This window comes from Tiliqua scincoides, chromosome 6, assembly GCF_035046505.1.
Source record: "Tiliqua scincoides isolate rTilSci1 chromosome 6, rTilSci1.hap2, whole genome shotgun sequence".
Taxonomy (NCBI): domain Eukaryota; kingdom Metazoa; phylum Chordata; class Lepidosauria; order Squamata; family Scincidae; genus Tiliqua; species Tiliqua scincoides.
Window position 1 is genome coordinate 83585316 of NC_089826.1, and position 24094 is coordinate 83609409.

The window sequence follows — 24094 nt, forward strand, 5'->3', positions numbered from 1 at the left end:
AGTAGAAAACCTGCTTTTCACTTTATCCTCCTCCCTTTCTTCGATTAAGTGCTACCTTAGGTGCAGCTAACTTTCAATTTTGATTTAAATGCCTGACCCTTGGGCACTTACTCACGAGTAGGACTCTGCTCTTACTCACGAGTAGGACTCTGCTCCTGCTCAGAGTAGCCCTATGTACCTCCCTTAGGTGCTAACTTTCAATTTTGATTTAAGGTTGCTTTAAAGGTAAGGTTAAGGTTAGAAGACAGGGAGTCAGAAAGACAAAGCGTTAGAATGAGTACACTTACCTCCTCCTCCTGCTCCTCCTCCTCTCCTTCTCCAAAACTCAGAGGTCTCCTTGCCTTCTCCTCGCCCAGATGCTAAACTCTTGTGCCTTACCTGGCACTTAGTTCCCAGAGGCACTTGGGGTCCCAGAGGCCACACGCGTCTGCACACGCGTCACTAATGAGGCTATACTATATCTCCAAAACTAGACGTGATAGGGCAAAACGGATGTCATTTTTGGAATCGGCACCCCAAATTCATATCAAACCACCATAAAGTTTGGGAAAAACTTTTCTGACCATCAATTTTGTAAGCCTGTGTAATCTCTTAAGGACCACTCAGCCACCAAACTCCTCATTCCCCTTCATTCTTTAGAAGAAAACCTGTACAGGCTTACATTAGGAACCCTACCAGAAAACTGCATTTAATCTTGTAAATAGATCAGTTACCAATATCTTTGAAGAATCTGGATTCAATAGTCAACAGACCAACAGTCAGATTCAATATTCAACAGTCAACCCTTGGGCACCCTGTGAGATTCATAGATCAGCAGGGATTTGAACCCAAGGCTTCCTGGTTCAAACCCAATTTGCACCTACCTTTCTGTCTCTCCTTGCCTATTACATAGCAAGTAATTGTTGCCTAAGTTCTGGGCAGGAACGCTTTGGATCAATATGATGTTCAGACAGCATTTTTAAAAATTCATGATAAAATCTCTCACAATATTAAATCTAGATGTTTCTTTGCTCAAATTAGACTTCACATCTAATAATTTTGAAGAAGGAAACAAACAAACCTGCTCTTTGGTTTTGCTGCTTTCCAAACAAGCCAAGACCATTTCATTTTGGATTTTGGAGACTTTTAAGCAAAAAGCCACCTTTTCTCTTGTGCTTTTAGTTTCCTTTCCAAAGCCAACATCCCAATGGAAGTTTGCAACGGATCTCATAAGCCTCGTTCAGAGATAAGCTGTCTTGTCAGCATTTGCACAGTTCCAGATGAAAGCTTTTTCTTTTCCCCCCAGATTTACTTTTCTTGAGTCCTTTTGCAGGCAGATTCCCTACTGCGCTGTATCCACCATTGCATTTATAAGGTATGTAAAGATACTTTGGGGTATTTTCATAAATCCTCTGCTTTCGGCATCAGTCATGCTCATCTCAGTTTTTCCAGGATATTGGTGCCCGATGGCATAACTCCACACTGCTATCATTTTACTTCTGCTAATTAGGGAAAAGAATGCACATTCCTCCCAAGTCTTTTTTTTTTAAAAATTAATAGCACATTCTTTTACTATTACAAGAAGTCCAGCACTTTGAAATCCTCTCCAGCTCATTTAGCATGATCCTTGCGTGGTTATTTGAAAGGCTTTACAAAAACGATATTGTGCATTTTTACATTGGTTTCCTTCTATTGTTTTCCTGGGGTATCTACTTCTCCTACAGCAATCCTTGTGCTTCTTCATCTCTTCCTTGCAGTTTCTGCAGAACTATGCAATAGATTAGATATTCAAAGTTGTTATTTTACTTCATCCAGGAAATATTTTACTTCATCCACAGTGACCCCATGCTAGCTTCGGTCCAGTAAAAATTCCTAGTAAGAGATGATCACTTGTTCTCCTCTTATATCTAATGTTGAAGATACTGTATCTCTGTTTCCAGGGTTATAAAAACAAAATATTTTTTCATCACTGTTGAACATCCTGTCTCTTTATATTCTCATTTCTGAGTTAAAATTTTATTTAGCTAGAACCTTTTCAGTGCCCTGTAAATGGTCAATGGCACATCCAAGGAAGTGGAAGTACAGCCATATTATATTTCTCTTCTTGTAGAATTTCTTTTTTCCAAAATTAATTTTGTTTTCCTAAGAAACCATATTGTGTTTCCTTCGATGTTGCATTCCATCATCATCTGGTAATCTTCAACTTTTGCAGATCTAACTGCAGAAAAACCCAACACTTTTCAAAGAACATTTTCGTCTCCCACAATGGGTCACCAACATTTTCATTATTTAATAATCAACAACTGAATTGGCTGAAAATAATTAGTCAAACCCTTCCTGGACAAGGAGTATCATTTCTGAGGTCAAAAGAGCTTCATGTCAAGTATCTCCTTTTCTTTTTGCATGGCTTCTGGTTTTTTTCTTTATGTGCAAAAAGTGAACAGCGAGATCAGAACTGCCACATCTACTTGCTATGGCTTCTCCATCCCAACACATGTCATTCCTCCCTTTTTGTATAACATCCGGTTCTCATAGGTCAGCTTCATCAAACAGGAGTTTAGTTTCTTATTTGGTTCCAAACTTACAATGGCCTTCCTTCTTAGTGTTAAAAGCCCCAAAGCCAGGTGATTTTATGTGAAATGCAGCCTCTATTTCTCGAGATCAAGCAACCAGCCACACAAATGAAGGTGATTTAACAGTAACACACATTTAAACACACAGTTGCGACCACTGTCAATAATGACCTCTTGGTATTTTATTGTCTCAAAACTGCATCAGTGTTCTCAGTATTTATTTAGAGTGTGCTGGTTTGTATCAGATTATCAAATCATTCCAGTTTATAGCTATAGCTTATAAAATCCTTAAAGTAATCCAACAGGCTCACAGCTCAAAGTATGAAAGCAAGTTGCATCCAGGAAGAATTTAAAAAAAAAAAAAAAAGGACTTGGACTTCAAGCTGCTGAAACAAACAGTTTTGGAACTTGCACATAAATTCATCGGTTCATTCCAAAGGCCCTTTTTGTACCCTACAGGATAGAGAGAATAGAGTAAATTCATCAAGCCAGAAGGGGAGACAGGATATGACCATCTCCACCCCCTCCTGCCCTGGTCCCACTCCCCGCCCCACCTTCCCCGCCCTCCCCCCACCCCAACTCACCATTCTGCCGCCTGGGGCTCACACAGAGCTCCCGACAGCGTTCACCCAGCCTTCGCCCAGCGCTGGTACGGCGTGGGCTTGCGCTGCGCAGGGCCAGTGGTAAGTGTTGCAGGCACGCCTTACAGCATGTTTGCAACACTGAGTAATGGCGCTGGGTCGGTCAGACCCTATATGATTGGGCCCTAAGTAGGGAAACATCGGGAGAAATTGAGGTTCTATGAGATTTTCTCATGGAATAATACTTGTAAAAATCCCATTGGAAAATGGGGTTTATGTTCAAGCTGCCTTTGTAAACCACCTTGAGGCTATTTATTTATCTGAATGATTTTTAACCCACCTTTCCTTTGTTGGAACAAATGCTGGGTAGCCCAATCTTGAGCTTCCCAGGCTCGGCGGCACCGAGGAGGGCTGCCGCCAAATTCAGCAGCACCTCGGGAGAAAGGGGACGTTCATCCCCTTCCCCCGGGTAAGGTAAGCAGCCCCGCAATGGGGCTACTCACTTTACCACCGACCAAAAGGTCAGCAGTAAGGAAAAGGCGCTTGTGTAGGGCACGCAGCCCTCCACGAGTGCCCTGGATCTGCTCCCACCCACCCCCTGGCACACCTCCCGCCCGCCTCCTGGCACGCCTCCCTCCGCCCTCTCTCCACCCCCCGCTGGCCTCCCCCCTCCCCTGAATGCCTCCTCCCCGCCCCCGCCTACCGTTCCACAGCCCGGCAGTCCACGAGACCGCCAAGTCGAGGAACCTGGGTGACCGCCCCACGCTAGCCCAGCACTGGCTGGCGCTGGGCTAGCATGGGCAGGAGCCCGGCGGTGAGCCCCACGAATGTGCCTTATGGCACGTTTGCAACTGTACTTGGCAGCATGGAGCCGTGCCGGCGAGCACAGAGCCGTGCCACCAAGCACAGGATCGGGCTCTAAGGTGGCTTACAATTCCACATTAAAAATTACAATATATAGAATAATAAATAAAATCATAATAAGGGCAATACAGCCAATTGGAGGAGGACAACAATTTAAAACCAAAGCACTGCTACAGAGCCATAGGGGGCAGATAACATTATATTACCCATCTATGAGAAAGGTGATATAGAAATACCTAATAGATAAACAAACCTTTCCAAATTTGCAGTGCAGCTAGTCTATATTATCCAACAAGGTCCAATGCCTTCCCATCAGACCCATTAGGGTCCCTTAGCATACACTCCACTATATGCCTCCCAGTGAACTCCACTTCTTACAGTCTCTGCATGCTGAAATTTATTTGACCAGAAATATACAGAAGTGAAGTTGCATGAGCAAGACCAAATGGAAGTTTAAAAGCATTCACTTCCTCAGCAAAGCAATTCTCTCCTGTTGGATATAAAAGATGCACAGCATCAACTATGTCTATTAAACACTCACTTCAGTGTTCTTAATTTGGAACTGATGAGTGATTTCAGAGGCCCAGAATTTGATTTTTTAAAAATGTTTCCTTTTTATAATTCTTCAAAGAGTTTTGCAATAATACATTTTCAAAAACGCACAAAATCTAATAATAAATGGCCATTGAAATAAAATACCAACCACATTTCTTTGCTCTGCAGATTCATTAAGGCCACAGGATGAATGCTAGTGAGAAAAACAGAAAAAGGAACAAAAACTATAAAATAAGGTCAAAATAAGAAAAAAAAAAGAAAAGAAGAAAAAGATGTAAGATATGTAACGTGGAAAGTCAGTGGCATCTTTAAGACCTCACATTGCTAGAACTCTATTAAGATGTTTCAAAGAGCTACTAACGGGAATATAACAATGCATCCTTATTTCCCATAATGCAATCCCTCATGTTTGTAAAAATGTTTGCTCATTACTTAATGACAGGAATGCCTTCTTCAATCCCTGTTGTTAAGTGATTTAGTTGTTACAAGGACATTCAGCACCATCTAGTGGTTGGATGCGACATTGCATCTATAGCATGTAATTGAGTGTAATTGACGAGCATGCAAGAACCTTGTGTTCTTTTCTTAGGAGACTGCTGTCCTATATATGGTTGGTCATTAGTTGGAATGCCACAGATAGCCCAATCCTAACATGCACTGGAACAGGCAGGCCTGCACTGTATCCAGTTCAAGTTTCAGGCAGCCAGAGGCTCAACGAGGGGCAAGGGGAAACTTTACCTCTTACCCCGGGGAGAGCCACTGCAGTCCCAATGGGGCTACTCAGATCTGTGACACCTCAGGAGGTGGCACAAATCGGAGCAGCCCTGGAATGACCTGGACTGCCCAGGAACAGGGGTAGAATGCACTCCCCGCCCGCCCACCGCCGGGAATGCCCACCGCCTGCCCTCCCCCACCCCAAACGCCTCCTTCCCACCTCCTCCCTGCCCTCCCCTCACCCCCCCAGACCCCTGTGCTGCCCGAGTTAGGCCAACACAAACTTACTGTGCCTAGAGGTTATGCCAGCAGAGGGAGACCAGCGCACATCCGTGCACTGGCATTTCTTCCCCCAGAGTGGCACAGAAGTGCTTTCTGGAACTTTTGTAACACTGCTGGGCCGGCGCAGGGGACTTAGAACATAAGAACATAAGAACAGCCCCACTGGATCAGGCCATAGGCCCATCTAGTCCAGCTTCCTGTATCTCACAGCGGCCCACCAAATGCCCCGGGGAGCACACCAGATAACAAGAAACCTGCAAGGCTTTCTGGGAATTGTAGTTAAGAACATAAGAACAGCCCCACTGGATCAGGCCATAGGCCCATCTAGTCCAGCTTCCTGTATCTCACAGCGGCCCACCAAATGCCCCAGGGAGCACACCAGATAACAAGAGACCTCATCCTGGTGCCCTCCCTTGCATCTGGCATTCTGACATAACCCATTTCTAAAATCAGGAGGTTGCGCATACACATCATGGCTTGTACCCCGTAATGGATTTTTCCTCCAGAAACTTGTCCAATCCCCTTTTAAAGGCGTCCAGGCCAGATGCTGTCACCACATCCTGTGGCAAGGAGTTCCACAGACCAACCACACGCTGAGTAAAGAAATATTTTCTCTTGTCTGTTCTAACTGTCCCAACACTCAATTTTAGTGGATGTCCCCTGGTTCTGGTGTTATGTGAGAGACTTGCATCAGCCCAGGGTGCAGAAGTGATGCACACCTGTAAATAAGCCTGCAATCCTATATGCAGATATACAAAGGATTGCACTATAAGTGAAACACTACTGCCAAGGGGCTGACATTTCTCACTAAAATCTACATCACAAAATATCCAAGCTTCTGTAGGAAATATTATTCCTTGTTTATTTATACATTTGTACCCCTCACCAAGGCTCACACACCTTGGTTTATATAAAATAAAAATATGGGAAATTGTTACAACAAAAATGGTTGTGGGGGGGTGGGGTGGGAGGGAGATGCCTGGCTTGCTACCTTTTTCTCCTCTTCCTTTTCTTCATAGGGTAACTGGGGGTTCTGTGGAGGAACAGCCCAAATTCAAAGAAATACCAACAGGTGGAGGTGGTGATGTTTCATCTTCACATTATTGGTTCTCCTTTCTCCCACAGGGCAGTTGACAGGTGTTTTTCTGATATCAGTCTCTAACAATGTTACTTGTTAGCACATGACTCAGTTGCTCTTAGGTTCTGATACACATTTTCTAGTAAATCACTGTGATCCCCTCCCCCATTTTTCTGTATTTTTGGGACACTTTTAAACTCCCCAGAAATTCTTGTGCACGTTCTCTAAAAGCCACTGGGACATTACTCTGCAAGCAGCCTTTCAAAGTTTTAAATTTCATGGTTTCTAGAGTAACTTTTGCCTAACAATAAGCTCCCATCTGCCGATGGGCAGCCAAACATGTCTATCTAGGTCAGGGGTGTCCAAAGTTTTTGGCAGGAGGGCCACATCATCTCTCTGACACTGTGTCGGGGGCCGGGGGGGGGGGAAGAATTCATTTACATTTAAAATTTGAATAAATTTACATAAGTTTACATAAATGAATATATTAAAGATGAACTTATATGAATGAATGAAGGACTTGCAATAGCTCAAGGCCTAAAAAAGGCCTTGCACAAAGCAAGGCTGGCCTTTTCTTTGCTGCTGCTACTGCATTACAGACATGAAACAAGCAAGCAGTGGAGGGAGCCCTCATCCCACAGCTAACACGAGAGGTCAAACAGTTGCCCTCACACTGAGAGTAGTTGCATCGGGCCAGTGTGGGCCCCAACAAGTCTCCGGAGGGCCAGAGGCTCATTGGAGACTGGGAGCTCCCTGAGGGCCACATTGGGAGTCCTCGAGGGCCGCAAGTGGCCCCAAGGCCGGGGTTTGGGCACCCCTGATCTAGGTAAAGGGTAGGATACAGAAACCAAGTGAGTTTTACTTCTCCAATCAGATAACATGATGTCATCATCAAGTCAAGGCTTGATGATGGAACTGGGTGTGTTTTCTCTGGATCTGCCAGTTGCGAACCTGGCGACTGTGCCACCCCAGGGCACAGGGCCACAACATAACACCCCCCCACAACATGCTGCCCCTCCCGAGGATACTTACCCAGCCATACGGAGCCTTGCATGACATTCCCAAGTGCTCCGAAAGCCTGCTAGGTCTCCAAAGCACCATTAAACAGTACTTCCAGTTTTCCAATGGAAACCGGAAGTACTGTTTAAGGGCACTGTTTAAGGCCTCAGAAGGCTTTCAGAATGCCTGGGGATGCAGCACGGGGCTTTGCCTGCCTGTGGAACAGCTCCAGAGGGTAGGTGAAGGTGGCAGCGGTGGCATGGAAGAAGCAGCGATGCCGCCCCCATAGGGCCCACAGGCATGGCACTTGGGGCTTTTGGCCCTCCTGACCTCCCCTAGATCACCACTGGGACCTGCCTTGGATACCCAATGCTGGTACGTGGAAGCACACCCATTTACTCTTCTGTAAGTCAATTCCTTGGACAAATGTAGCGCTAGGGACTGTTTCTATGTACCTTGCATTCAGGAAATCAATTTTCTTCCATCTGTTTGCTGTCCAGCCTTCTTGCCAAATTCACTGGTTAGCCAGAGGAATTTGGGGGGGGAGGTCTCTTTTGAGTACACCCCAGCCCCACCTGCTGCACACTATCGGTTACCACATCAATTTGACCAAATGTTTTCACTGTGCATTCCAGCCAAGATCAAGCATTTCTGATCAGTCTGCTTGCATTTTTACTACCTACCTTTCTTTCCCCATTTTAATTAATTCCTTTTCTTTCAGGCTTTTAATAAACTAGTTATATTTTGACAACTGATCTGCCTGGTCCATGTTCATGGGCAGTTGAGCAGATTGTCACATCTCTTCACTCTGCAAGCACTGTCGTGGGTTTGATTTTTAGTAAGAACCCCTGGTGTTCAGTGCTCTCCTGGGAAGGGTCTTCCCCCCCAGGTGGCCCCCCCTCAGCCCAGTTTCAGTTCCCTGGGGTGATGGCAGCTGATATAAACCAAGATTCTTCCATATTCACCTGCTAATCCAGAAGAGACCATGAAAGGGTACTTGTACACTAACCACTAGATGCTACTCCTTTAGTCAGCTTGCCTTCTCCTGGAAGTCTCTTTCCTTTCTCTGACAATCACTATCCCTCTTCTTTTACCTTTGGAGGATGTTTTTATTAAAATTTTATTAGTGTAAGTTGCTAGTTAGTGTAAGTTGCTAGTAGTTGTTGTCATTCTTCAGAACTTAGCAAACCCCCCCCCCCCCCAGCTTTCTAGAAGTTAAATTTCCAAGCAGGATAGTGACTCAGATACAAGTGTGTATCAATTTGTGTACATGCTCATGAAGATCAAGGCATCACTGAAACAGGAACAACAGGAATAATACAATAACTTATCAAAAACTGGAATATATCCAGTATTGATAATAAACTACCTTCTCTTCTATTTCTTTGAGTTGTCTCTTCTGGAGTTCAATTTTGTCTTCTAGTTCCCGAATTCTCTGGAACAAATGAAAATGCAAAATTTGAGAATGACCTTAAGCAGTATTCACTTGAGCAACAAAAGACCCAAATAGTTTATTATACTATCTTCTAATTGAAACAGGGCAATTCAGAGACTGAACTAGAAGATGAATGAAAGGTTCTTGAGATGCACTGACCCCAACATTTGTTCTTTCTTTTCCCCAGTACATCCATATTAACCTTGGACCACAGCACAAGCAAAACCACAACACAAGCTTAGATGATGTGTGTGAACACTGTATGCAAGAAGCCCCCATAAAAGCTGCAAGAATTTGTTTTTAATTACTAGAATGCAGTGAAAATTTGAGAACTACTTTTCTAACACAGGCAAAGAAGAGGTATGTGATGAAATCTCTACTTTTAGGCATTAGCCATTTTACATGGCAATTCTGTACATGTCTACTCAGAAGTAAGCCCCACTGAGTTCAATAGGACTTACTCCCATGTGAGTGTGTATAGGATTGAAGCCTTCATTTTCTCAATTCCTTAAATACAATACATTTATATTATTTTTAAATAACATTTAAATGGAAATATCACAGAAGAGAAGGGATTGAAGCAAAAACAACAGCATAAGATGTGTCTGTAATCTTATCTTTATCTTGCAATAAAGAAAGGATCTCGCTTTGTAAAGGCGACATGATCCAAATGAATTTCCAGGTCGGACTGAGAAACATCTGAGCATTGGCTCTGCTAGCTATGAAAACACAATGCTAAATTAGAGGTATAGAAAGCAGCTTAATAGTTCCTGTGACTCATGCAAATCTTATTGGATTTGCATTCATCAGCAGGTCCACCAAAACAATTTGGTAATTTTAGCACAAAGAAGGATTTGCTAAGCTGCTTAGCGACTCAGCTCAATGACCTTTAGATGGTTCAGTCTGATGCACAAGAGGTGCCCTACAGAAGGAAACTCCTTCAAACAGCAACATCATCCTGCAACCAACACTTGTTCCGGAACCTTAAAAAGCCAAAGAGTCACCAGTTTCAGAAACATCTTGCAACTTGGAATGGTAACAAATTTATGTTATTGCTTAAGGAACAAAATGCAACCTTTTGTGTTACGTGTATGGAACTGTGTTGGATTAAGGCTTCTAGTAGAGACATGCCTGCCTGTAATTAAAATTATTGATCTGCTGGGTAACATTGTCTTGCAATGTGCTAGTAAATATTCTTCTGGTGTTTTTCTTAAGTGACCATTGCTGCACTTGGGAAGAGATTCTCCTGTGACAAAGAATGCCAGTATTCCAAATCACAGGATCTCAAAGATAGGATTTGTCATTCCAGGCACATGTGGTAACAGCACTGTGGGCCGGGATGACATTGTGGAGCACATTGTGACAGAAGTGGACCTTTCAAGCACTCTGTCATGGACATTGTACCTGGGTAAAGCAGCTATGATTGTTAAATACCCAAGTAGGGCTTCAGAAATACCAATATGTGGTCTAAAAGAGTCATATGGCTTTCTTACCTAGTCCATCCAATTTATTATGCTGCCAATATTTAGAAGTTTGCGTCCAATACCACTTAGGTGTAATGCAGGCACTGAATAGAATAGGGCAGAATTTGTGGGTTGGGACCCACTAGGTGGGTTGTGAGCCCATTTCAGGTGGATCGTGTAGCACCTAGCTCTGCCGCCATTGAAAACAGAGACCTGAAATTACAGGGTATAATCTGCTGGGCAGGACAGGCTCCCAGTGGGAGAGAAGCATGGCGCTTTGCCCTGAATTGTTAGGAAAATGGGTTGCTGGAAAGGGGGGAGAGCTGTGTGGTTGGAGAAAGATCTAAATTCTGCTTTGACTTCAAACTGGAATGTTTGAATTCTGAGCTATGCAAAATAACACCACAAGCACACTGTGCAACAGACCTTTGGCTGATCATGGATTAGGTTCGAAGCCTAGACTGATGATGTCACTTGCTGTGACATCACTTCCAGGTTAATGACATCACTTCCAGTGGGTCCCAGAAGATTGTCACTCTAAAACAGCCATTTTCAACCACTGTGCCATGGCACACTGGTGTGCCACGAGTAGTCCACAGGTGTGCCACAGGAATTTGGGAGAAGGTCATTTATTAGCAGAGCCAATGGGGGATATGAGCCCCCCACTGGCAGCATGGTGTGCCTTGTCAATTGTCAAAAACCTGATGGTGTGCCTTGACAACTTTCATGCCTTGTCAGTGTGCCATGAGATGAAAAAGGTTGAAAACCGCTGCTCTAAAACATTGGTCCGGATGCTAAAAGGTTTGAGAACCACTGGAATAGGGTTTAACTACAGTTTATAGTTCCAGTTCTGTGGTCTGGAGCTTCTTGTGAGATGTGATAGTTCCTAGAACCTTAAGAAGACTAAACGCACCTGTGTGAATTCCATGACACCTAACAGCATGGAGGCAGCATTCTTGCCTGCATAGAATTTTGTGGAATCAGGATGCATGAATGCCCAGTGCAGTTTAAATTATTTAAACTATTTATCATTTATCAATTATTTATCATTTACCCCTTTCAAAAAACACACCCTGTTCATAAAGGCAGCATAAGACATTTTGCAATACATGAAAGTGCACCTGATCAGATATCTTTTTATTCATGAACAAACACCAAAGATTTCAAGTTGATCAGCATGACGGAAATAAACCATAGGGAGATACTGCTCCCCTCCCCCCAGTACTTACATAGCAGGTGATTTAATTCCCTGTACTCTCAACCACTTCCTGGGACAACCCTTTTACCTGTGGCATAAAACAACATTACTCTAATCCAGAGAAGCACCAGCTTCTCTTTTCTGCACATCAGTGCAGTGATCACTTCTCTTTACACAGACTAGGTCTAAAAACCTGATACGTATGGAATATATGGGACACAACCTCACAAAAGTTGGTTGTGACTGAGGCTCAAACTGCTCTTTAGGTGGTAGGTTCGCCACTGGCTCTCTCAATATATTTTCCCACTGTAAATCACCTGCTCAAATGGTTGGCAGCCTTCAGTCTGGAAAGACTATGATTTAAGCCTACAGCACCTGGTATTCCTATGCGGTCTCCCATCCAAATACTAACCAGGCCTGACCCTGCTTAGCTTCCAAGATCAGACATGTGCTGGGACAAAGGCAATGGGTGTAGCTGCCGCAAAGAAAGAAAAGATTCAGACACCTGCACAGTTTCTCCCTCTGCAGCCAGTAGCAGAACCTAGCAATGCAGGATCTTGCAACCTAATCACTTTACTTGCATGGGCTCATAGCCCTTCAGGGAATGGAAATATATAAGGTTATAAGTACCTTATACATTTCCATACCCTGAAGGGCTATGAACCCATGCAAGTAATTCATGGTCCTGATTCACTTTCAAAGTCAACATAATTTGATGCTTCACTGACAGCCCAATCCTATCCACACTTACCTGGGAGTAAGCCCCATAGACTCTGCATAGTAGTCATGCATAAGATAGACTCATAGACTATGCATGAGTAGTCATGCATAAGATTGGGCTCTGAATCATCATCAGGAGGCCAATTCCCCCTAAAGACAGACATTACAGGCAAGCTACAATACATTCTTTGTTGGCATTCTTTGTGTGAATGAGTCTAGCATGGTTACTGATTTAACTTAACATGTCATTTTAGTAACTAGGTAGGTACTTGACCTGTTTTTCTAGAAAGAGGCAGAGCGGTCATTTCAGTGTTGTCTTCTCTCAGTTTTGGAAACTATGTGTAGTTCAGTCCCCCTTGTTGCTGTGCAGTCACATGAGCAGCCCAATCTTAACCTGCCCTGGAGCCTGCAGGCCAACTCAGAGTACAGGGAATTCATTCCCCGCACCCCATATCATGTGGCAGCTGCCCCTATGGGACTACTTGGATCTGCACCACTGAAATCGGTGGCTCAGATTCAAGCAGCATGGTGCAAAGCCTCACCCTCGCCCTTCCCGACTCCCGTGCTGGCAGCCCACCACTGGCACAAACTTACCTTGGGTTGGCACCGTGGAGGCTCAGTTCAGCCTCTGGAGGTAGGTGCACCTCTGTGCAGAGGCCTGCTGACTCCCCCGGTGGCACAGATGTACCTTACAGCACTTTTGCGACACCTGGAGGCCAATGCAAGGGACTTGCGCCAACCCAAGAGTGCCTTAGGATTGCGCTCTAAGGCAACGTTTCTTAATCTGTGGGTTGCAATGCAATTTTTGGAGGGTTGTGAGTCCCGTGACCAGGACGCCACAACCAAAAATGATGAGTGACCTGGAAGGTCACTTCCTGGACCGAAAATCAGGTTGGAGCCCTCCAGTGGGTCGCAACACACAGTTTGAGAACCATAGCGCACCGCAACCACTGAAGTGGGTCACGCAGTATTTTAGGCTGTAGCTTCCTGGGGTCCTGGATTCACTGTGGATGATGTAGTGAGCCACCAAGTAAGTCATTTGAGAACCCTTGCAAGCTAAATACTATGGGGACAACACTTTTTAGTCTATCAGAAGGTATTTTGCGTTTTTTCTTTCTTTCTCTGCTTCTTCCACCCCTCACAACAGCCAGTCATATACTATTCAGACACCAGCATTGCCAATGCTGTGAGTGGAGCTTGTGCTTGCACAGGGGTTGGCCCCACAGATGCAAGGGAGGGGGAGAGGAGACGTTTTTTCTTTGGCTACCCATTGATCCAAGTGGAACATCTGCTAAACTTAAAAACCAGACAAAGTGAACTGAAACAGTGAACTGAGGACAAGGTGGTACCAAAAGTGTTGTCATCAAAGTGAGGACAGAAACATGTTTGGATGAACACAGTGGCATAGCTACAGGAGGGGGGCACGGTACGTACTGCAGGCACCAGAACACACCATGTAAGTGGCCCCTCCCACTCTCCATCAGAGCCTTCTAGGCAGTGACGGCAGTGCATGGGTGCAGGTGGCTCCAACTGGAGCAATTGGGAGGACCAAGTGGGAGGGACTGCTTACACAGCGTATTGCGGTGCATACATAAGAACATAAGAACAGCCCCACTGGATCAGGCCATAGGCCCATCTAGTCTAGCTTCCTGTATCTCACAGCGGCCCACCAAATGCCCCAGGGAGCACACCTGATAACAAGAGACCTGCAAGGCCTCCTGGGAATTGTAGTTAAGAACATAAGAACAGCCTCACTGGATCAGGCCATAGGCCCATCTAGTCCAGCTTCCTGTATCTCACAGCGGCCCACCAAATGCCCCAGGGAGCACACCATATAACAAGAGACCTGCAAGGCTTTCTGGGAATTGTAGTTAAGAACATAAGAACAGCCTCACTGGATCAGGCCATAGGCCCATCTAGTCCAGCTTCCTGTATCTCACAGCGGCCCACCAAATGCCCCAGGGAGCACACCAGATAACAAGAGACCTCATCCTGGTGCCCTCCCTTGCATCTGGCATTCTGACATAACCCATTTCTAAAATCAGGAGGTTACGCATACACATCATGGCTTGTACCCCATAATGGATTTTTCCTCCAGAAACTTGTCCAATCCCCTTTAAAGGCGTCTAGGCCAGATGCCAGCACCACATCCTGTGGCAAGGAGTTCCACAGACCAACCACACGCTGAGTAAAGAAATATTTTCTTTTGTCTGTCCTAACCCGCCCAACACTCAATTTGAGTGGATGTCCCCTGGTTCTGGTATTATGTGAGAGTGTAAAGAGCATCTCCCTATCCACTCTGTCCATCCCCTGCATAATTTTGTATGCCTCAATCATGTCCCCCCTCAGGCGTCTCTTTTCTAGGCTGAAGAGGCCCAAACGCTGTAGCCTTTCCTCATAAGGAAGATGCCCCAGCCCCGTAATCATCTTAGTCGCTCTCTTTTGCACCTTTTCCATTTCCACTATGTCTTTTTTGAGATGCGGCGACCAGAACTGGACACAATACTCCAGGTGTGGCCTTACCATAGATTTGTACAACGGCATTATAATACTAGCCGTTTTGTTCTCAATACCCTTCCTAATGATCCCAAGCATAGAATTGGCCTTCTTCACTGCCGCCGCACATACACTGCTTACTGCACTGCCCCCCCTGTAGTTATGCCACTGGCAGGGCATGCAAAGTGCTAGATTACCTGCTGGGCTTGCTGCAGCAGCTCCAAGCGTTCATGCAGGATCTGGCTGTCAAACTCTCGACTTTGCCGCAGGATCTGCCTCCGTACCTTCTCCACCGCCGCCCGCAAGTCCTCTCTCTGGGTCTCATTCAAGGATTCGCTCACTCTCTTCCCCGCCTCCTGCTGCAGAGCATTATAAAGTGTGGCTTCCAGCTCCTGGATTTTCTAAGGCAGCCCAAATCACATACAAAACAGTCGCCCGTTTGAATACAGAAAGCCAACACGACACAAGCAGCAGCAACCACTGAAAAGCAAGTGAAGAGCATTCCATGTGAAGTGCGCACAAGACTCTGTCCAGTACAGGCGCTGTGGCATCATTCATGGTGTGGGTCGCTCAAGTCAACCAGATGCGACACCAGGTTTGCAAAGAAGAAAATGGAAAGGGGGTCATAGCTCAGTGGCAGAGCACATGCTTTGCATGCAGGAGGTCCTGGTTCAATCCCCGGCATCTCAAGTAGCACGACTAATAAAAGACCTTTCGCTGAGAACCTGGACTGCCCATCAAAGTAGATTACTGGACAAGATGGACTAATGAGTCGTGTCCGCATGTGATAGCTTCATGTGTGAAAGCAGATCAGACAGGCAAGAGAGTCCTATTTCTACTGACAGGCTAGAGCAGTGGTTGCCAAACTTTTTTGACTGGTGGCTCCTTTGATCTACTGGGCCATTGGCCACAGCTCCCCATTAGGGCTACAATTCTATACACCATAGTGGGATTTTAGGAGGATTCTGCGACTCCCCTGGTTTCTGTGGCTCCCCAAAGAACCATGGTTCACAGTTTGGGAACCACTGGACTTGAGGCTTCTTTGTTTTATAAGGAACATCAAGTCTACCTATAGAATCAGCTACACCAAAACAGTAAAAGTTGTAAGCCACAAGAGACCACCAAAAGTCACAAAACCCGCCATATTTCCTTCTATCTACATTAAGATATAGCTGTAGTGCCACTGAAATAGCAGCAGTCTTATTTGCTTTCCCCATACCAAAATATATACTTATGTCCAGAGCAAAACACTGGAAGAAGTATGTTCCCAACCCAAAGTAACTGGCTACCACTTTCATGACTTAGTATACAGCAGTCGTATATCAACATCTAAATTCCCAAAGGAGTTTTTAACCAGCTGGTGGGGGGAGCATCCTCTGAGCTTTAAAGACAGCCAGCAAACTGCTATTTTATTCAGTGTGGTGCCAGCTTGGTGGGGGCCATAGGGTAAAGTCTTGCACTGGGGCCGCCAAATGGTATATTGGGTGCCACCGCTTGCCACCTGAGGGTTCAAGGGGCATCCTGGCCAGGTGGAACATCTGATGAGTCTGGGCCTTTTGTCAGTGATCGACTTCATATGCCACCCTTGACTTCATCCAAGCAAGAGAATTCCAAGCAAAATCATCTTTGTAACAGGATTTCTGCTTCCTGCAGAGTTCCATCTTTGCAAGGGAGAAGGCAGCAAAACTCATAGCAGTGAGTCCAACTAATTCTATGCATTCTCCTAAACAGCTAACCAAAATTTATGTTACAATCTTGGTCGTATTTCAATTTCAAAAAATAATGGCCCTTGGGTGGAGCCTAGGGAGTGAAGCCAATGCACCACCTGGTAGATTAAGGGCAACATCCGTGTGAAATCCACAGCTTGTTTCTGGATGTAAACAGTCCGGTGACCATTGCTTTAAACACTGACGGTCACAGTCCCTAGGCTACAATGACAGGGCAATCAGATCACTCTGGAATACATGGCACAAGCACTGCAGTTGGGTAAAAACAGCACACATCGCTTCAAGCACATTTGTAACATAAAAATGCAATTCCAGTTATTTTATCCATCTTCTTTCATGGACTTTTGGTTTCTTAATTTAGCAGAATAAGTAGGTCCTGCTTCCCTATATGTGGATTCAGCAAACAGGTCCTGCTTCCCTATATGTGGATTCCGGACCTGTGGTTTTAACCAGCCATTTGTCCCAACCTGACAACACAGGCCAACACACATTTTGCTTCCTTAAACGTTACACCAATTCCTGGGTGTATTTGGGGTGCCGATTCCAAAAATGGCATCCGTTTTGCCCTATCATGTCTAGTTTTGGAGACACGGCATAGCCTCTTTAGTGAATGGTTCAAGCAGCTTCCTCATGAGGAAGCTGCTTGAACCGTTCACTAATGAGGCTATACTATATCTCCAAAACTAGACATGATAGGGCAAAACGAATGCCATTTTTGGAATCGGCACCCCAAATTCATATCAAACCACCATAAAGTTTGGGAAAAACTTTTCTGACCCTCAATTTTGTAGGCCTGTGCAATCGAGGCAGGACCTGAGCTCCCAGAAGCAATAAGAGATGTTCTCCTCCAGGGCCTCAGAACACCTCCAGACAGTAACCGGAGAAGATCTCTGGTCACATCTGGAAGTCCTATGGACCAGGTTCCACTGACATGTTTATCTGTGGGTTTTGGTATCAATGGGGGGGGGGTCTAGGAACAAATCCCCTGCAGATACCAAGGTCCGGTTGTATATGTTTATCAAATCTTCCCTTCAATAGCTATATTATAATCAAATGGATTGGCACACACATGCAAATTTCCTACCATGTAAGCCTGGTCCAGAGCTTGCTTCCTGTAGTCAAGTTCTTCCTCTAAATAACCCTTCTGTTTACTGAACAGATCCTGAATAATAAAAACAAGGGATGGTTTGTTCCTTAACCTGACTCAAAAGGAATAGCAAGGGTTAAGGAATTACAGAATGATTTGACTAGTGAGGTGTCAGTCACTACAAATACAAAAGAAGGGGGGGAAGCACAAAATACACATGCTTAGATAACTTAGGGCCCAATCCAATCCAACTTTCCAGCACCGGTGCAGCTGCAATGGAGCCCCGAGGTAAGGAAATAAATGTTCCCGTACCTTGAGGAGGCCTCTGTGACTGCATCCCCACAACAGGATGCAGTGCACAGCCCATTGGCATGGCTGCACCGGCACTGGAAAATTGGATAGGATTGGGCCCTTAGCGCTGAAAATTGTATTACTTAAAAGCTATTCGTTGGCGCATGTTTTCATCAGCATGACTAAAGTCAGTGGCTTCCAGTTTTTTTGGCTAAACTCACAGCTAGGCCCTGGTGGTTGCCGCTTTAAACAGATGCATAAGAGTCAATACCATCACAGGGAATTGTTCAACCAAGGAATCCAAAGTAAACATAGAGATCCAAAGGTCCACATGGGGCCTTCCAAGGGGTGGAGAAGGCCATATTTTGCCTCCTCCAGCCCTCCAAATGGCCTAAAACGTTGCTTCCGGTTTTCTTCCAAAAACCAGAAGTAGGGTTTTAAAGGCCCAACAGAGGTCTTTGAAGGTTTTCAGAGGGTGGCCTTCCCGGCCCACCAAAGGCCTCTGTACGGGGGCTGAGGAAGGTGACGCTGTCCCTGCAGGCATGGTGCCCCAGAACACTTGGCCCCCCCCTTGACCTCTCCTAGTTACACCAGTGGGTAGCACCTATCAATCTTCTCAACAGAAAGATGGGTACTATCCACTGGTGTAACTAAGCAAGTTGGGGAGGGGGGCAAATGCTCTGGGGTGCCATGCCTGCAGGGATAGCGCCGCCTTCCTCATCCCCTGCTGTCTTCCTTGGCCCCCATATGGAGGCCTTTCGAGGGGCAGGGAGGCCATCCTCTGAGGTCTTCTAAGGCCTTCCATGGAGCCTTCAAACCCCACTTCCACTTTTCTTCTGGAAATTGGAAGAGACATTTTAGGCCTTCCAGAGGCCTTCAAATGGCTCAGCATGCAGCCTCCTCGAGCCCTCAGAAGGTCCCAAGGGGGACAGCATTCTCCTAGCTGGGGCTGGGGGCAGCATAAAATAGTTTCATCACAAGAGTGCAGCATTTCTAGCAAAGAAAACATAGGAGTTACTCCTACAGCATTCATTGCATCGACAATTTCTGGCTCTACGGTCAGCATCGACTTGCTGAGAAACAGCAGGAGCCCCTATTGGAAATCCGTCATCCTGCTTTGGAATCTGACAAATGTTGCAATAAGGGTTGTCTTTCTACTATATAGCAGTGGGACAAAGGAAGCCTGAGGGGCAAAGACAGTGAATGAAAGTGGAAATTACCCCATGCATATGGTTAGCAAAATTATTAGACAGTGTTAACACCATCTTCCCACAACATGCATTTGAATTCCCACGACATTTCTTTTGAATTCAAATGGGATCGACTTCTAGGTAATTGTGCATCAGATTGCAGCCGAATGAAACCAGACTAAGCAGAGGACCTTTCGATTTCAAAGGACATGGGGTGGTGGGGTGGGGGACAGGGAGAGAAAAGCAAAGACAGCAAAAATGAACAAATCAGATTGACTGAGCTTTTCTGACCCATGCTTCTGCCGTGAAGAGACAAATGCTCATTTTAATTTGCTTCCAGAAGCACCACTACACTTCCTCGGTTAAATGAATTTGCAAAACTACAAAGCCACATTTAAGGGGAAAAATATTATTGCTGATGGTTGCATAGAGTCACACGTAATAAGCAAGGAGGGGAAACCCACCGACAAGCATCTGGTCAACTATTAGCCCCAAATGAAAGGCTGACGGAAATGGTTTTCTCACCTTTTCATTTTCCAGATCTATCATCTTCTGAGTAAGGGCCGCTTCGGTCTCCTCTATTTGTTTTAGCCACTGTATGAAAATCATGGGGACAACATAAAATTGCAGCTGCAATATTGCCAATGCCAAATACTTGTTTGATACTCTATGAATCACACATCCTTGATGCAATTCAAAATTCAGCTTTGTACACAACCATCACCGCCACCACCATCTGGGAAATGGCTACTCCCTATGTTGAAACAGATAAACCCCATTTTCCTTGCATCAGGGGAACTTCAGGTAATATGTTTTATCAGGTGCCTATATAGTACAGGTGGGCTCTTTTTTAATCTATGGGTTTGGAACCGGTGGATTTGATTCAGCACAGGTTCGAAATCTGCACTGGAAGGCAGACGCAACTGGAAGCACCTTCCATTTGCGCCCAGAGGTCCTCTGATGATCCAACCACCAATTCCATTAACCGCAGGTTTCAGTATCTGTGGGGGGTCCAAGAACAGGTCCCCTGTGGATATCAAGGGTCAACTGCATGTTCTTCACAAACTAGGGAAGCACAGGTTTCTCCATATGAGCACGCACTGCAGAGAATTATGGAACATAGCATGGAGTGTGAACAATTCAGAATGCATGCAAGAAATCTAACTGGCGAAACAGCCCTAGGATGGTATACAGAATTGTGCCCATTTAGGAAAGAGCCAGGAGACTCCTAATCCTTAGCAACAGCAATTTTAACTCGTGTTTTCATGATAATATTTTCCCCTCAAGACTTCAGAATAGAGCTCCTATGGGAAAACAATGTTTCCAGGAGCACTTGCAGGTGTGATCAAACCACAGGCTCTTACAGAGATCCCTGGGGCCCTAATTGAAACTCATTTGGCATGTGAGTTGAAAGGAAATGAACAAGTAGCAAAATAATGTGGTTCTATGTACTGTTTTGTGCCCATACAAGAGGTGCCATGCAAAGCTGATGTGGCATGGCTCAGCACAGGTGGATACTGCCCTATGGGTAAATTGTTTGTACACAGAGATTGATCACAGGATTCAGGGCCTCTTCTCTGCAAAGCTTTATCTGTGGCAACCTTAGATGTCTTGACCCATGAGGTAATCTGTTACATTAAAGAGCCCGCAATACAAGCTGCCATGGGAAGTCGTTCAAAACTAGGTTGAACACAGTGGGTGGCATCTTAAGACTTGCACAAGCTGTCTTCCCCATCCCTTCCTATCCAGGACAGCAGGGCTGACCTTACCAAGTGCAGAGCTCAGTTCCACTTGAGCTTTGCAGGGCCCTCCTCACTGTGGTCCCCCCACTTACCTGAAGCAAATAGCCTGAGACAGACATGGCGCCATCACTGCGTACTACTTTCAGAGTGGCTCAGTTTCAGGTCAATCACCAACAGTGGTGGGCAGGAGCTGCTTCCAAAGTGGCCCAATTTTGGGCCAATCAGAAGCAGCAGTGGGCAGGAGAGCCCCCAGAAGGCTTATCTCCATGAGAGGTGCTGGCTGTGGCCGTGGGAAGCCACTCCCTGCCACAGCACAGGCCCCCCACCAGGTGCAGGGCCCAATTGGGCAAAATTGCCCAAATTGCATTAAAGCTGGTCCTTGAGCCCTCCCACAAACACACACCTGAGGGTCTGGAGACCCTCAGAAGTGGTACGGAATGCAGCACAGAGGGCTGGTGTGGGAGGGGGGGATGCTGCAGAAGCAGCTTCCGCACAAGATGTCATGGACTCACCCCAGTTCCCAAACAGAGTATTTGCAGTTTGGAATGCCAACTGCACACTCCTATGCGTGTCCACTCTGAAGGAAGCACCACTGAGTTCAATAGGACTTACTCCCATTGGTAAGTGTGCTGGATTACAGCCCAAGTTTACATATCTGGTTTTTTTTTTCATGCACTAAGATGTTCCTTCCTACCACAAGTCAAAGAAATTCTCCTTTCTAGTCCTTTCTCTGATTGCGGGTAGAGTGCATGCTCTTCAAACACTTTCTTTCTGCAAAAAAAATAGCTATCTCAATTCCTATACGAATTTAATAGTGCTGGGGAAGTGTCTATCCTCTTTGGCTGCATTTATACAACCATCACTCATGACTTGTGTAGTCCAAACAGATACTGTATCCAATGTTTTATTTATTTATTTATTTATTTATTTATTTATTTTTAATTCACTCACACACAGACATACAAACATATAACATACATTTAGGAGTACTAATACCATATACCATTACTCATTAATCATACTATATCTCCTAATCTACTACTCATCTACTTCTGCCTCTTATTAGTTTATCCATTTATTTATATAATATATAATAAATTTTTCCTAATGCCCTGTACTATATTTTCTAAATTTTCACTTTCTATCAAACATAAACTTACTTCAATTACTCATTAATATTAAAACAAAATAATCTAATTACCAAAGTATAACATATGAAACAATTCTTCCATCTACTTCTAACTCTTCTACTCATTTATATATTTCTTACATCAAATATAATAGATTTTTCCTAATTCCCTATAATATCTTTTCTAAATATTCACTTTTTATTATCTCAACTAGTCCAATTACTCATTAATATCAAATAATAATAATCTAATTTCCAAATTATAATAAAACCAACAATCTCTTATAATAATATGTTCTTTACCATTCTCCAATCTAATTCTCCAATCTGATTACATTTTTTTCTTTAACATAATAACCACTTATAAAACAATTCATCCACACGCTAACATTTCCAGCTATTTTTTCTAATTCATATATATCAATTTTGTATATATTTATTTTTTAAGTAAATTTAAACCAGTTATTAACTAAATAAAATCCTCCAATTTTCTTTAACCCTTAGGTTAACCCTCAGGTTTCTTTTTCTTTCTTTCCATTTTTTCTCCTGTAATATCTTTAATAATTTATCTCCATAACAGAATCCAATAAGCCCACACTTTCTTGTATAAGGTATGTTCATTCTTCTAATTAACTGGAATATGTTTTCTTCTTTTTGTTCCAACAAATTTTGTATTTTGTGCACCCATCTTACTCTGTCCATCTTCTCTATTTCAATCTCCATCAGCGTCCCCTCTAGATCCTGTTGATTTTCCACTCTTCTAATTTCTGTATCCACTCTTCTGATGATGATTTCATCCCTCACCTTCATCCCTCCCTTCATCTTTTCCGCTTTCTCCTTCGGTTTATCTTCTGTTTTCTTCACATCTTCCAACTGCTCCTTGTACACATTTCTCTCACATTTTGCACACTCCTCTCTCTGTTGAGAGAAAGTCTTTAAACTGGCTTGAATCTGGAAGGACCAACTCAACTGCCATCTTCTCATTGTGAGCAATTTTTCCAAATTTTTGAGAATCATTTGAGTCCAAATATCTGGAACAGGCTCCATCTTGCAATTTCTCTCTAATCCACAAGATGTCCACAGTGTATTATTCTCCTTACTTCCACCACATGTTTTTTTCAGTCAGGCATTTTTGGAATTTTTCTTACAGATAACAATGTGATTAATGGAGAAAAACAAAACGAAAGAAACAGTCTCAAGGAGACAAAATTCTTTCAAGTCTAATAAAAATTATGTCCACAAGTAATTCTGGATTTTAGTCCACACACCAAATTATATTTATAATTATAATCCACAACCAATTTATTCCACTACAAAGATAAAGAGCACTTTCAACATCCTTAAAAAGTTTCTCATTAACGCCTTCAGTGTATCCAGGGCTTTTAGCCAAATCAGTCAATCAAAGCTGGGACAATATTAACACATACTTATCTTAAATTTCCAACATAAACTTTATGCTTCATGCTTTTTCTTCCATATGGTATCTTAGCACGGAGCCAGCAGCTTGATTGCAGACACTCCACCTCCCCCAATACTGTCCCTGACGATTACGTTTCCAAGAAGCCTCCCAGGTCAGGCTTTCAAAATCTCTGGTACCTGCACCGTGGAAAGATCTTATCTCTCCTGATAAAGATCTTCAGATCCTCTTCAGACCTGCAATTTTTTGGGGGAAAACAGACTGTCTCTCAGGAGCCCCTGGAGACATGTCTGTTCATCCACTGTTGACTCCTCCTCCTCTCGATACTGTATCCAATTTTGATGGGCATATAACTTCTGCACACTTCATTTCAGTGCTAAAAATAAGTCTCTTCGAAGGAAAATCTACTAACTTCACTCTGTTTTCTTGAGCACTAGTAGAAAGTTCGTGGACAAACATTTTTCTCTCTGTCCCTTCTCCAGCTTTATCAAAAGGTTAAAAAAAAACCTGATAATTTTTTGCTTTCTGATACCCTGTTTGTGTGCTTGCCTACTTACAGCATCATCCTGTGTAT

The 24094-nt window shown here is 44.3% G+C and overlaps 1 protein-coding gene across 1 annotated transcript in view; it reads right to left on the reverse strand.

Annotated features, from left to right (window-relative positions):
• Positions 1–4725: 4725 nt before the first annotated feature.
• Positions 4726–24094, reverse strand: part of JAKMIP1 (janus kinase and microtubule interacting protein 1) — a 57507-nt gene continuing 38138 nt past the window's right edge. Inside the window, exons 16-20 of the mRNA XM_066631747.1 lie at positions 19758–19826; positions 17749–17826; positions 15135–15338; positions 8995–9060; positions 4726–4776 (exon numbers count right to left, since the gene is read on the reverse strand). Coding sequence (XP_066487844.1) covers positions 4726–4776; positions 8995–9060; positions 15135–15338; positions 17749–17826; positions 19758–19826 — 468 coding nt within the window. The remainder of the gene's footprint in view (positions 4777–8994; positions 9061–15134; positions 15339–17748; positions 17827–19757; positions 19827–24094) is intronic.